General features: G+C 35.3%; 1 protein-coding gene across 3 annotated transcripts in view; it reads right to left on the bottom strand.

The window, feature by feature from the left end:
- The window catches only part of TAFA5 (TAFA chemokine like family member 5), a 396302-nt gene that overhangs the window by 65704 nt on the left and 317310 nt on the right, over nt 1-13288 (bottom strand). For all 3 annotated transcript variants that reach the window (XM_059472669.1, XM_059472670.1, XM_059472671.1), the window contains one exon: nt 8935-9062. In XM_059472669.1, the coding sequence (XP_059328652.1) occupies nt 8935-9062 (128 nt within the window). The remainder of the gene's footprint in view (nt 1-8934; nt 9063-13288) is intronic.

The following is a 13288-nucleotide window of genomic DNA, read 5'->3' as shown; positions in this document are numbered from 1 at the left end:
CTTGTGTCATGAACATTTTCATTGTGCAAAAAGGGTGTGTAAGAATTTTAGCATTTTAAATTCTTGGGATTGATATCACATACCAGTTTGCAGCCTTCATAAGTTTACGTTACATGCCCACAAAAAAAAGTTTTAAACTATATACCAAGTTCTGCGTTATTCTTTCCAGCTTTCTTCCTTGTTTGCATTATCAAATCTTTTTTTCTTCCTTGTTTGCATTATCAAATCTTTTTTTACACGTGCAGAGTATCCTGTAGTCCCCTTTGGCTCAAATACATGGCACTCAGCATCTACTGAATCCCTTCTTACAGTGCATTGTGCTACTTAATGCAAGAAATTGCAATAGTCTCCACATTTGTTTCCTCAGATAGTCTCTCTTTGCAGTCACTTATTAAATGAAAATTGATTTTTTTCCATATTCATGCAAGAAATCAGTAGCTTCAGACAATATCAATCTATCATGAAGCATACATGGTAGGAGCAGACAGCACTGTCTCAAATTATCTGATCTAGCAGACGAGGAATGAGATTTATTTGCTTAACACAGACCATAAGTGAAGCAGCACCTTCTGCCTGGCTTCCAGCTGACACCCCACAAGGGCAGTAGTCTGTAGGTTCTATCTTACAGATGCTCACTCTGTGCAAGAAGCCATCAACACCCTTAAGTACCTGAAGGCACTAAAATGATAAGTTGAGAAAAACTAAATCACAATTAGAATGTCTGTTTTGCTTAGAATTGTCAAAACACAAAAAGCCCCAATGTTACCATTATTGATAGGGAATTGGTTTATCTGATGCTTTTAGTCCATCTCAGTACTAATTCTTAACATGCTTATTTCTTAGACCAGTTACCATACTATTTCAGTATTTGGAAAGGTTTATTTAAATGCAAATGGTGACCAGGGTGTTAAAAAATAATAATAAAAAAAAAAGTATCAATATTCACATACACTCTTTGATGGGCCTGCAAATTTTCCCGGTAGATGCCTGAACCATCCAATATAGGTGTGAAATTTTTATGCCCCAAGCCTTGCATTTTTAAATTTATACTATTTTTTAAAATTTATTTTGGGAAGATGAAAGAGAATCCTAGCCCCATATAAAAACATAATTTTGTACTGATGTCTTGGAAAAGGATTCAATTTAGAAAGAATTTAAAATGAAAGTGTTTTTTGTTTATCAGATTAAATTCTGTTTATCAGGACCAATTTAACAATTTAGACATTCCTTAAAATGCAGCTTTTAAAGCCTCTGAACACTTGAATCTTCTTTCAATTCACAATACATTTGCAATTTATTGTGTGCATTCATACAATCATATAGTAGTCAATGAACTTGCCAAGTTACAGATGTGGTTTTATTTACATTTCAGACTTCTGATTTCAAAGTATAGGAAAAAAAAACCCCAAAGGCTTTGATTGGTGTTTGCTCAAACCCATTAAATAGATTATTGAAAATTACTATTATTGCCTTGGGTAGAAATAGTTTTTGTTTACTTCCTCAAACTGACAGTTCAGACCTCAAATTGATCAAAACATAGCTCATTTTACAGTGCAGTAACTGCTTTCAAATATTGATTAATCTATATAACAAAGAAAAGCCAAAGTTCATAAGCTTTAATCAGAAACTAGATTTACCTCACTGAATCTAAAGCTGGCCTGTCTCTAAGTTAGCATAGTAAAATTGGACTGAATGCTAGAAAACCCAATATGAATATGAGTTAAGTAATATGAAACATGAAGGAAAATTTATGTCTGAAATTCTTATCTTTCAAAAAATTGTTTATTTATTTGCACAATAATTGCAATATCTTTGAAATAGCCCATGCAGAAGTGAGCATTCATATTGTCTGTAACTTTAAAAAGACAAAAGAAATTAGTATACTATATTTCATTACAATCTGAAAATACATAGTCTAAAAGTGAAGAATAAAACTTGAGTTTACCTAATTTCTTCCAATTATTTATTTGAGATGTTAACAAATTATGATTTCACTTTGCATGCCATTTTACTACAAGTCATTTTTGGCACAAATTTTGGTCTCTTTTTAAGCAGTGTGGATCAGTGAATATCAATAGAATCAGTATTCAGCATTCATGACAGCGGAAGGCGGTTAATCTCTTTAAGGTAGTTCTTTAAGTATCTGACAGCTCCTTTCAACCTAAAGTCTACAAAAATCACAAAATCTTTGCTAGCATTTTGGCTTAGGACTTGAAGATTACTTATTTGACATGAAGAAGTGTATTTTGATAAGGATAACAGAGAATAGAATGTGGAGGTTTCAACATATTGGTATGACAAAGAAGTGCACAGCTTTGAAAAGACTGTACTAGCTGAAGCATTACTAACATGCAAGAAAACCTGTGTATTTTGAAGGAATAGTACAGCCCCTTCATGAAATGCTTCAGCTTCATGAGGATTTTATTTCTATTTAGATTTCTTTGGGCATGTAGTCCTTAAGACATGGGGCCACAAAGGCATCCTACCACTGTGCTTGTAAATTGTCTAAAGGGGTTATTCTTCTCTAATACAAGAATTAGAAACATGATATTTAACTTTTCAGAGAATTACGACATCCAATTCTCACACTACCTTTCTTGGAAATTAACAGCAAAGAATCTATTTCCAACACTGTCAATGATGACACATTTGCAGATTAGGATAGCTTTTGTAAACAATGAGAATAATGGAAACTCCTCAAAGCATTAAAATATCTTGTAAGCCAAGGAAATAAATAGGTTGAATCCAGGCCTTGTGGCACACATCTATAGAGTGGCCATTGAAGCATGTGGTTATATCATGTAAAGAACTGGTATTTTTCTCTCATAATTTATGTTAGTACTACCAAGAACATCAAATTAATACAAAACTATTTAAAGGCTCAGTTAAAGCACTGTACAATGACTAGGACTGATTCTATAGATATGCTGTTGCATTAGAACGAGATGCTAATTAAAAGTAACCTAGTTCTGCCAGTTCATATGTACAGTAACAGATACAGATATCATGACTTTTTGATCTCAACAAGACTGCCAAAGTTATTCTGCAGAAAGTGTTCATGTTCTACCCTTTCTCAGTTTGGTGTGTATATATGAAAAGTAGAACACATCAATGTTTTAACATACATAAGTTATTTCAGGCTAACTTCCAGTTATGTGGTGTGGTCTCGGAAAATCTTAATCAAATGTCAATTTCAGAAGAACACTACTGAGACATGAGTTAGTTTTAAAAGACTTTGTGATGCATAATGCTTGGTGAAGCAACGGACTCAGAGCTCAGAAAACTGGCTGTCAGAGGGACTTAAGAATGCAAATGATTCTTTGTGGAAATAAAGACAGAGGTTTTCTTAAACCAGATTTCCAGACAACCAACTAGAAACTAAGAGTGAGTATATCTGAGCATGACCCAAAAGAGTTGATGATCTATTTCACCACAAAAGTGTATTTGTGAGAGCCCTTTCAGCTGCTGTTAAGATCTCCCACAAGACAGTGGCAGGCATGCCATCATGAAGAGGGACACACAGAAAAGACAGAGAAGACATAGGGACTCAAGTTTTATAAACTCATGGGATTTGAAGCAAAGACAGTCCCATAGGTTAAATACAGACAAAGATCCTGATTCTCCAACAGTTGACTACAAACAATGAAAAATTCAGGATCCTAATTTCCATCTTGTTTCTGAAAGCTAATACTTGGCTTGGAGTGAGGGGATAAACCAGGCCGTGGAAAAGTGTCCTCTGTAATCTTGGTCCATATGTAGTGCTCCTGTTACAATTTGGACGGTGAAGGAGCTTAGCAGATGAATTGCTGACAGATCTATAGAGTGGACACTGAAGCACATGGCTATGACGTGTAAAGAATTGGTATTATTGTATCTGTTTCATAAGTTGACCACTTCTGACAAAAGGGAGGGGTGAAAATTAATTTGGCATGGCATGCATGCAACATTTCACTGCTTTAATCTGGTGCTGCCTGAAAGCTTGTTTTGGTAGGTATTGTATCCTGGAATGACACAGAACTAGAACTGGCAGGATGTCAAAATACTTCCAAAACCAGCTTAACCAAATGAAATCAGTTGAGCTGTGGAGATGTGAAATGCACATTTAGAAAGACTCAGAGCCGGAATGTAGGTGAGGCCAAATACAGGAACACCAGTGTTATGTGAATACCTAACAACAGCAGGAATATTACCAATAAGGACATTTATACATAACAATATTTTTATTTGTAAGTTAATCTGAACTGATAAGCTTCTTAAAATATTAAGTCAGGACTCCCAAATTCACTGACCTATGGAGCTAAGAATTGTTAATCTTACTTCTACTGCTGGGGAAACTGAGGCAGAGAGGTTCAGTGACTTACCCAAGGCCACAGAGGTAGTCACTGTCAGAGCCAGGATTAGAGCTCAGGAGTTTCTGGCTCCCAGTTCCCAAGCTCAGACCACTAGATCATGGCCTCAGGATATATCCAGCTGATCTTCAGTCTAAAAAAAAGTAAATTCTCAAGTATGTTACAAATATGTAACATATATAGATATATATGTATATTTATATCTGTATACATATATATATATATATATATATATATATATATATATATATATATATATATATACTTTTTACCTGAATGTAAGGATATGAGTGAAAACACATTGCTCATAAGTCAGTGCTGAAAATCATACCAGTATATTTTATCTGAGTTACCTTAATCATACATATATGTATGATAAAGCTTTGCTGAAAAAAATTGTGATTTAAATTACAGCCAATACAAATATGTATTGTATTTTTCAGGGTAAGGAACAAATTGCCTTTCCAACCCAGCCAGCATGTCATTTATATTAATGGTGAGGCATTCATATTAATGATAAGTTGCTCTGTGTGTAAGTAAACTCTATTAAGAAAGTCAGGTCCCTTGGTGGAGCTAGATCCTTAGTAAATTTTACTAGCTAAGCACTGAGCTCCATGTCAGAGTAATTACACCTTTTATCCACTGTGAGCTCTCTCTTAGCTTCTCCATATTCCTTAATTTCCCACTTCAGCTAATTTAGCAGTAAAACCACAAAGGTTTAAAAGGTTAGCTGCCGAGGAACTGGCGCATGAATGTTCTGTTAAGCTCCGTGCATTGAAATCACATTATGTAGAAGAAGGAATTAATTAAGTAACAATTAGGTAGCGATGGATCATTGACAACATATCTACACTTGGGTGCTAAAAATTAATTTCCCCTGTAAAAACAATACATTCTGCATCTTCTCATCTATACACAAGCAAGTTTTACACTTGAAATATAAAATGGAAAGGCCCTTCAGCAACTTATTAAAAAAAAAAAAGAGGCACATCTTCTGGCACTATTAAAACTATTAAATATTTTTAAAAATCATATAGCTTAATTTTAGTAATTGATTGGAAAAGTAACGACGATAGCAAAAGGAGAAGAAATTTTTAAGGGCAGGAGATCTTTAAGTGACTGTAAGGACATTTGTTATATGAAAGCACTTAGTATGTTAAAATTGCTAACAATTTTGTAGTATTCTCTTGCTATCTTCTTTTGCAAGCTGCCATATTGTTTCCTTGTATTGACAGTCAGCCTCTTAATACACAGATTGGCAGTTAGCCCAGTCGGTCCTCAATTCTAAAAGCCTCTTAACAGATGAAAAATCTTTGGTTCATTCACACCTTGTAGAAAGAACAACAGGGCAGAAGTGACATCCAGATCCATTTAGAGTACACTTTGAGTCTGATTTTCCTTTGCCTTGCACCTTGTGTAGTCATTTATAGCTTTGCAAAGTGAGCACAAAATGGATATAAAACACTGCTACTCATGTGAGGAGAGAATTCTGATTTGGTTGCATTATTTCCAGAGGTGATCACAAAAAGTGCCAGCCAGTTGAAAAATCTGGCTCTGCATAGAAAGTGTAAACAATTTTGACACAAAATATAAAGTAAAAAGCAGCAGCCCTTTCCAAACATTTTACATAAATTGCACTTTTTTTTCAGCGATGGGTATGTTCACTTGCTATTTGCTTGGAATTCTCATAGAAAGAATACTAAATGCTTAACTCATCTACAGAAAACAAATCTTATTTCTTCCTTTCTTTTTAAGAACCATATTTAACTATGAGTCCAAAAGTATATTCTCACTTAAAAGGGAGCTCATGTCATCTATAAGATCTCTACAAGTCGTATCTTCCCACATGCTGCTTCTAAACCCAGTACTTAAAAGGTTGCATTTCTACAAAACCTCCTGGAATCAATGTGAAAAGCTGGTATTATCACAACAGCTGGTCTCAGTCCATCAGAGTTCAACACTGTTCTGACTTTTGTATGGGTGACAAATTACTGTCAGCATTGATCAGTGGTATCTCTGCTATACGACCTACTATCAGTATGATAGCTCAGTAACTACTACCAAAAATATCTTTGAGATGCAAGCTGTATCAGCAGGAAAGGGCTGTTGATATTGGATTAATGAATGTGTTTTAACAAAATTGACAGTTAAAAAAATGAAGGACCTAATCTGGATGTTGCTGGAGATGTGGTCAAAAATTATTTCTACTTCAGAACAGGATACAGTAACTAATTCACTATGTCTGGACATTTTTTTCCCCATATTATCTCGTGGTCATTTTTCTGGCCTTTCCCAGCCAGATGTCCTTCCTACCACTCTTAAATACCATGATGGCACGATAGTGCATGGCAACTCATGTGTTGATTAGGAGCAGAAACAGCAGTTACTGCATTAGCAGCTGTTGAGCTGAGAATATTGCTACAGTAAATAATGCCTCTTAGTGTTTATGTTGGAATTTTTTTCTTTCTTTTAATCACAGTCATGAATTTCATGGAGCCATCTTATGACACAGTTTCCAAATCTACTACCATAGTCCAAAGCTTACTCCTCAACCAAGCAGCCAAAGAACATTTTAAAAAAATTCTTAATATTTTACTAATAATGTACTATAGGCTAGAATTTATTGCAGGGTTTTGCATTTGTTTTTCTTCTTGTCTTTTTTCCCCTCTTCCGCTTCTACATTCAGAGCTTCTGTAAGCATTCTGAGTTGCTAGTCTGGCTTGACTGGAAAGTACTGTGTGTTTGTTGTGTGTCTGCATGTGTGATACCAACTGTTGAAGACTGCTTGATGCTAGATGAGGGCTTATGCTCAGAGCTGTTCTACAGTTGTCTCTCTGGCAAAATCTTTCCTTACCAATGACAATGATGTATCTGTGTGGGGAGAGTCTGTTTTACAATATTACACTTGCCGTGGTCTTAATTTTACTGATGGGGCATGATTATGATTTCATTTACATTAATCAAATTCATGAGTCATTCCATTCATGTCAATAGCATTATAGATCTATAGAGACAAGTAAGAGTTCAGAATCAGGCTTCTGGTGTTCAATGTAAAAGCATATCTGAATCACTTCATTAAAGACAGAAACTGAAGGATAGATCCTCTGCTTACTTTGCATTACTCAGTCATGCCATTAGCATTAAACATCAAATAAAGAGCAAAAATGACAGCTGGCAATGTGTCACAGTACAAGGATTTTCCGTTTACCTCAGATACAGAAAACACCCCTGAATTAACAAGATTTAAGACTACAGTCCAAGTATGACAACCTTATGGTATTAGACCTCCTCGCCCTTGAATGTTGGCAATAATGTTTAAAAACTTTTTCCTTCCCTTGTTTTTTGTTTTGTTTTTTTTTTTAATGCCACTCTTACATAACTTGAATGCAAAATATTTACATAGCTTGAATACAAAAGATCTAAAGGCAAACTATATTTAAGTAAAACCTGAGAGACGAGTTAAGTTTTATAGCCCTGTCCATAAGGAATATCATATCTGATAAATACAGAAGCATAAAAGCTGTGATCACAAGACATAAAATTTGTTTTGCAGGTATCTTATAAAGTATGATCAAATCTCCTTTAAAAAAAATGAAATAACATTATTTTTTTAAAAAAAGGCATTCTAAACAATAAGAGTTTTTATACTGCTGTCTGTCTCCTGTTCAGACAGAGAAATTGTTCAGGGGATGATGGGCATTAATTTAGTCCTCACTGATAAGTACTTTTAAGACTAAATATTCTTGAAATTGTACTTATTTAAATTATACTCAAGCTCCCTGTAAATCTAAAAAAAGATTATAAGGACGGGAAATAATTTCAAGAGGCCTAGCAAGTTAGCAGAAAATTGCTATATTATACTTCTTCAGATTTTTTCCATTTATTAAGTCAAAGAATTACTGGCATTTGAGAACATTTTCTAGAAATCTGATACATTATAAGCCCTAGAAACTGTTACAATTATATATACTTTCAGCTTCACCACAAGCATATACCCCAAGATACCTAATCAGAGAACTGAGAAGTAATACAAACCAGGGCCAAAGCAAGCTGGGAAAAGGGATCTTTTGCTATATTTTCTGTAGATCTCACTGAAAACCAAAGATCTATCTGAGCAACTTGTTTTTCCAGTAGAGCCGGAATTGCAAAAATATTTTCTTTGGAACTCCTAGAGAAAGTTTTCTTTTCACCCTGTTAGACCACACAGTGAGTTTTACACCCTACACTAACACAGCGTAAGTTTGTGTATGTTGAAACAATGAGATAATGTCTTCAGGCTGGATACAAATGTTAGTTAAGCCACTGGTGTCTTACCAGAAAACCTTGATATAATAGCTACTCTTAGTAACAATGGGAATTACTCTTAGAAACCATGGGAATGATACATTTTCCTTTGTTATCTTTTCCAGTGTTGTACTTTGTGATAATATTGCTGTGTATTTCAGCATGCACACTTGGGCACACAGATTAATTATGAGGCAATAAACTTTACATAAAAGTGCTGAAAAACAATTAAAAATCTCACTTTTCAACAAAGCAAAGTGAGCAAGAAATTGAAGAAGTATAGAACAGAGAAGTCACCTACCGTGGTTGTCTTTATCCGTCCTCCTGGTTGCGTACAGGTCCAGCCTGATTTATTGATTAGCAAATCACAGCCTTCTCCTTCTAAACATGGAAGCATTTCACACCACTGTTTTGTTTTGATAATTCGTGCTATGAAAAAGAAAAGGAAGAAGAAAAAAAAAAAACAAAAACAATTGGCAGGAGAATTCACATTTTACTTATCTCTAAACACTTTCTCATTTGAATTGTCTATTTGCATTATCCGATAATTCAGCAATAGTTTATGATGTAGACAGCCCTAGGCAGTTTACAAAATTATTTACAACACCTCCTGTGCCAACAAATTTAATTTCAAACTTAAAAACCAACAAAAAAAACCAAAAGACAGCTTTATTATAAATCAAAAGAACATAGAAAATCGCTCTTTTTCTAATTTTATATTCCTTCCAATGAAGGAAACATTGTTGGGGAGGATTAATAATTGGAGACCTACTATCCTAACTAATCATTTTGGTGCCCCACACCTGTGATCCATTGTGTTAGACTCTCTCCAAACAGAAGATAATCCTTATCCTGAAGTGCTTACACTGAAAATAGACAGGCAGAAGCATGCAGGGGAAAGAGAAAAGCTATAATAAACAGAGGGGTCGGTTTAATGACAGCTATTGAGAAATTCTGTGATACTTGCAATAGTGGGGTGTAGTCAAGGGCAGAAACTAGGAACATAAGAAGGACAGGTACTGAATGAAGCCAAGGTTGAGAAACTACGGGGAGGGAGACAATAAGCTGAGGGAAAAGACAGGACCAAACAGCCTATTACTCCAAGGGAAAAGAAGCCTAGTTAGGAAGGTTTCTGACAGAAAGCTGGTGTGATACATGTTTCGCGTCTACCCTCAATGCTTGTGTCTCTGGCAAGCCAGTTCTGCAAAATTTCCACAAGGTCATACACAGCATGTAGTCTTGGAACAACAGAGCCCTGACTGCAATAAAGTAAAAGCAAAGGAGTTGTGAGGAGAATTTTTTCCTCAAGGTAGGAAGAGAAGGAGCTTTAATACCTGTAGACCTCTTTCTGGACTATAATACTACTTCTTTTGAATTCACCTTTGCAGTATCTGGGTTCCTTCTCATAGAATAGCAAACAATATTACTAATATCTGGTATTCTGTTATTCTTTCACTCTTCACTGAAGACAATATTGTACAGTGGAATATTTAGCATACTTTTCACAAAATACATATACAGAGAGACACTTGCACAGTGCCATATACTCATGCTAAACAAAGTAAGGTCTCCCAGACTAACTTTTGCTCAAACTTTAAGGCTTTCAATCTGCAGAAAATGGTCCTGTCCCTCCACGGATCATCTCACCAGTTCTTAGCTGCACTATAGGAAAGCTTCAGCACTTCAATTTATACATGTGTCCTAGCATGCAAGGCCAGAACTTGTCCCACATAGAGGGACACAGATCATGCCTTCCTCTATGTTGATGTGTGACACCAATACACATAAAAATCCTTCAGTAATCATAAGCCCAACAAAAAGAGAACTACAGGAGAACTACTTAGTGAAATAAGAGTACAAGAAGCTTATGCTGAACCAAATTAATTTGGGGTCCAAGGAGACTAAAATTAGGCATTTATCCCAGTGGCAGCTGCAGGTTTATGCTCACCTGAACGTGTGATTCAGCCTGACTTCTTCTGTCTGGAGCTACTTAAGAATACAATTCCCAATGCCACTGAATCATGGCAAGAAAGAGAAGTGCAATTTAAAGTTTTTAATAAAACCCTTTCTAATATTTCGTCACAAAACAACTTGTGTCCTCAGCTCTGGTATAATTGTTGGTAAGCTCTAGTAATATAACAAAACCTCATTTCTTTCAGTGGAAGCTCAATCTGGAATTCATATTAATATTTTAATTATAAAACCTCTTTAGCACCGAAATGTCTACATAGGAATTTGCACTGTTCATTAGTCAACATATAAATCAATGGTGAAATGATTCATAACTACATTTTTTTTGAAGCAACTCTGTTAGGCTGTTTAGCACATAATACACAGAAATGTGGATTCTACTTGGGCACCAGAGGTACTGCTCTACTGATAATTGGATCATATCAGTTTTTGAGAATAACTCCTCCTTTGTATCAGATAAAAGCCTCATCCTTTCAGTGAAGGTCTGCATCCAGTTACAGGCTTAACAGGAAAACCTCAGTAAAATGCTAACACCAAATCTGACCTACTTGCATGCATATCTTTCTTAATTCACATATCAAAATGGCTATTTCTATAAATGTTTCAACAATATGAGGAATCACTGAAAGACTGAATAGTAAGCTAAATTCAGAAATATCCACTAGATTGCTTTACTATCTCAGCTAGGAGGTTTTCCTGGAAACATGACTTGAAGTAATTTTATTCCAAAAAAGTATCTCTGAATTACTCTTCGTGTTTGCTTGGTTGCTATTGATATTATCACAAATCCATGGGGTCCTTGCTCTGATATATTGGCTATATCCACACAAATTTAAAACACACCAAGGGTATTTTACAAAACATAAATTCTAAAACATTTCTGTGCTGTGTATAGAGCAGCTCACGCATTTAGGCTTGAGAATCAGAACTTCTTTTGTAGGGAAAATCTAGCTAGCTCACCTGATTTAAAGCTAATCAGTATCAAAACTGTGCCTCCTCAGCCTCCACTTCCTCTTCCAATCCTGCTTCCTGCTGAGATCTCCTCCCCATTACTGGTTTTATGTCCCTTTAATTCTGCTTTTCACCCACCCATTGCTTTGCTTCAGGAGCCTCACCAACACAGAGAGCCTCACTCACAGTGCCATGAGGGAGGCCTGTTCTTGTCTGCAGGACTACATCTATTTTTGCATTTTCACTTTTCAGTTTGCACATTGTATCACAGTACGAGAGCGAGGCTCAATGTATAATATAGGAAGGGAGCAAAATGTACAACAATTTTTATCAGCATAATATCAAAGAATTTTCATCAGTAATTGAAACTGAGTTATACGAGTCAAAGCAAAGGGATATAGTGTGTTTCCTGAGGCACTATAGTTGCCTTTTTATTGTGTGTATTCACCAGGGGCGTAATTCAGCCCTCTGCAGACAAGAGAGCAAAAAGCCTATCAGCTTCTTCAAATCCACTCTGAGCTCCATTATGAAGAATTAAATGATGCACAGGCTTTGTGCAGAGCTTCTGCAAAGAAGGGAATTTCAGCTTTAGAATCTGTGCTGACACTACCTTGCATCCCCTAAGAAGGGCTGTGCCTCTTCACTCAGACTGGAGAGAACAGGCACTGACGCTGCTCAGCACATGGTAGAACTGCTTTCCTGGGTAGAGCCATTTGAACTGGAGAACAAATGGACTCTATCCAAGGGCTTTCCATGAAAATGGTCTTGAGGCATTGGATGCAAGCAGATGTTGTATCAACATCATGACAAACTACCTACCAATGTGATCTTAACTGTTTTGTCAGACAGAAAAACTTGTAATCCAGTTATTTGTAGAAAAAGTCTCCATTCATGATCAGTACAGTCTAATATAAGTCTGCTCAACTGAGTAGTGTTTCAGAACACCACAGATTGTTTTCTGCTAAATACTGCAACTATATAAGCTTTGTCAGGCCTCTCACCTGGTTTAACAATATATTAATGTAATAATATTAATATATTCTCTATGGAAATATTATATAATTAATATATATATCTATTAATATATATATATATTTCCCATGGAAAATCAAGTTTATCTTCTAATATTCTTTTCCCAGATTCAACCCACACTCAGGGAATTATCAATCTCAGCATCTTTAGTCAATCTTTTAACTGAAAATCATCAACTGTTTGTGATAGCAAAAAACTAAGTCTTGTTCAGCAGCAGTAAATACAAAAACTTACAGTCATCTAAAATATGGTAAATTAGAACACTCAGATTGTTGCAGTTTTTTGTCTTTTTTTTTTAATGTTGGGGAACGAATTAGGGAAACAAAAGTAAAAATGTACTTTATTTTCCCTAAATAAGAATACTGATTGAGACAGCATTTGGATACTGATACTTATGATTTTAGAATTAATTATGCTTCTCTGCATAAAAAGTGGTGTGCAAAGTGAATATTTATAATTTTTTCATGTATTTATGAAGTATAATCCAAACCATGATGCATGAGCCTAAATAAAGTAAAAAAGAAGCAGCAAAGGAGATACACTGAAGTAAGGACTAGGGAGAATTTTTCCCCAGCAAAACATATTTTGAAACATACTTCTTCAATGAGAACTTAGCTCAACTATACTTTTTCCTGAATGATGTTCTTCTTCACATTATGTTTTATTCAATGGTAATTTTTAGCATTTAATGCAAGTTGTAA

Source organism: Ammospiza nelsoni, chromosome 5 (assembly GCF_027579445.1).
Source record: "Ammospiza nelsoni isolate bAmmNel1 chromosome 5, bAmmNel1.pri, whole genome shotgun sequence".
Lineage (NCBI taxonomy): Eukaryota > Metazoa > Chordata > Aves > Passeriformes > Passerellidae > Ammospiza > Ammospiza nelsoni.
Note: the sequence above shows the minus strand (reverse complement) of the source record. Positions and strands in the feature narration are given on the sequence as shown.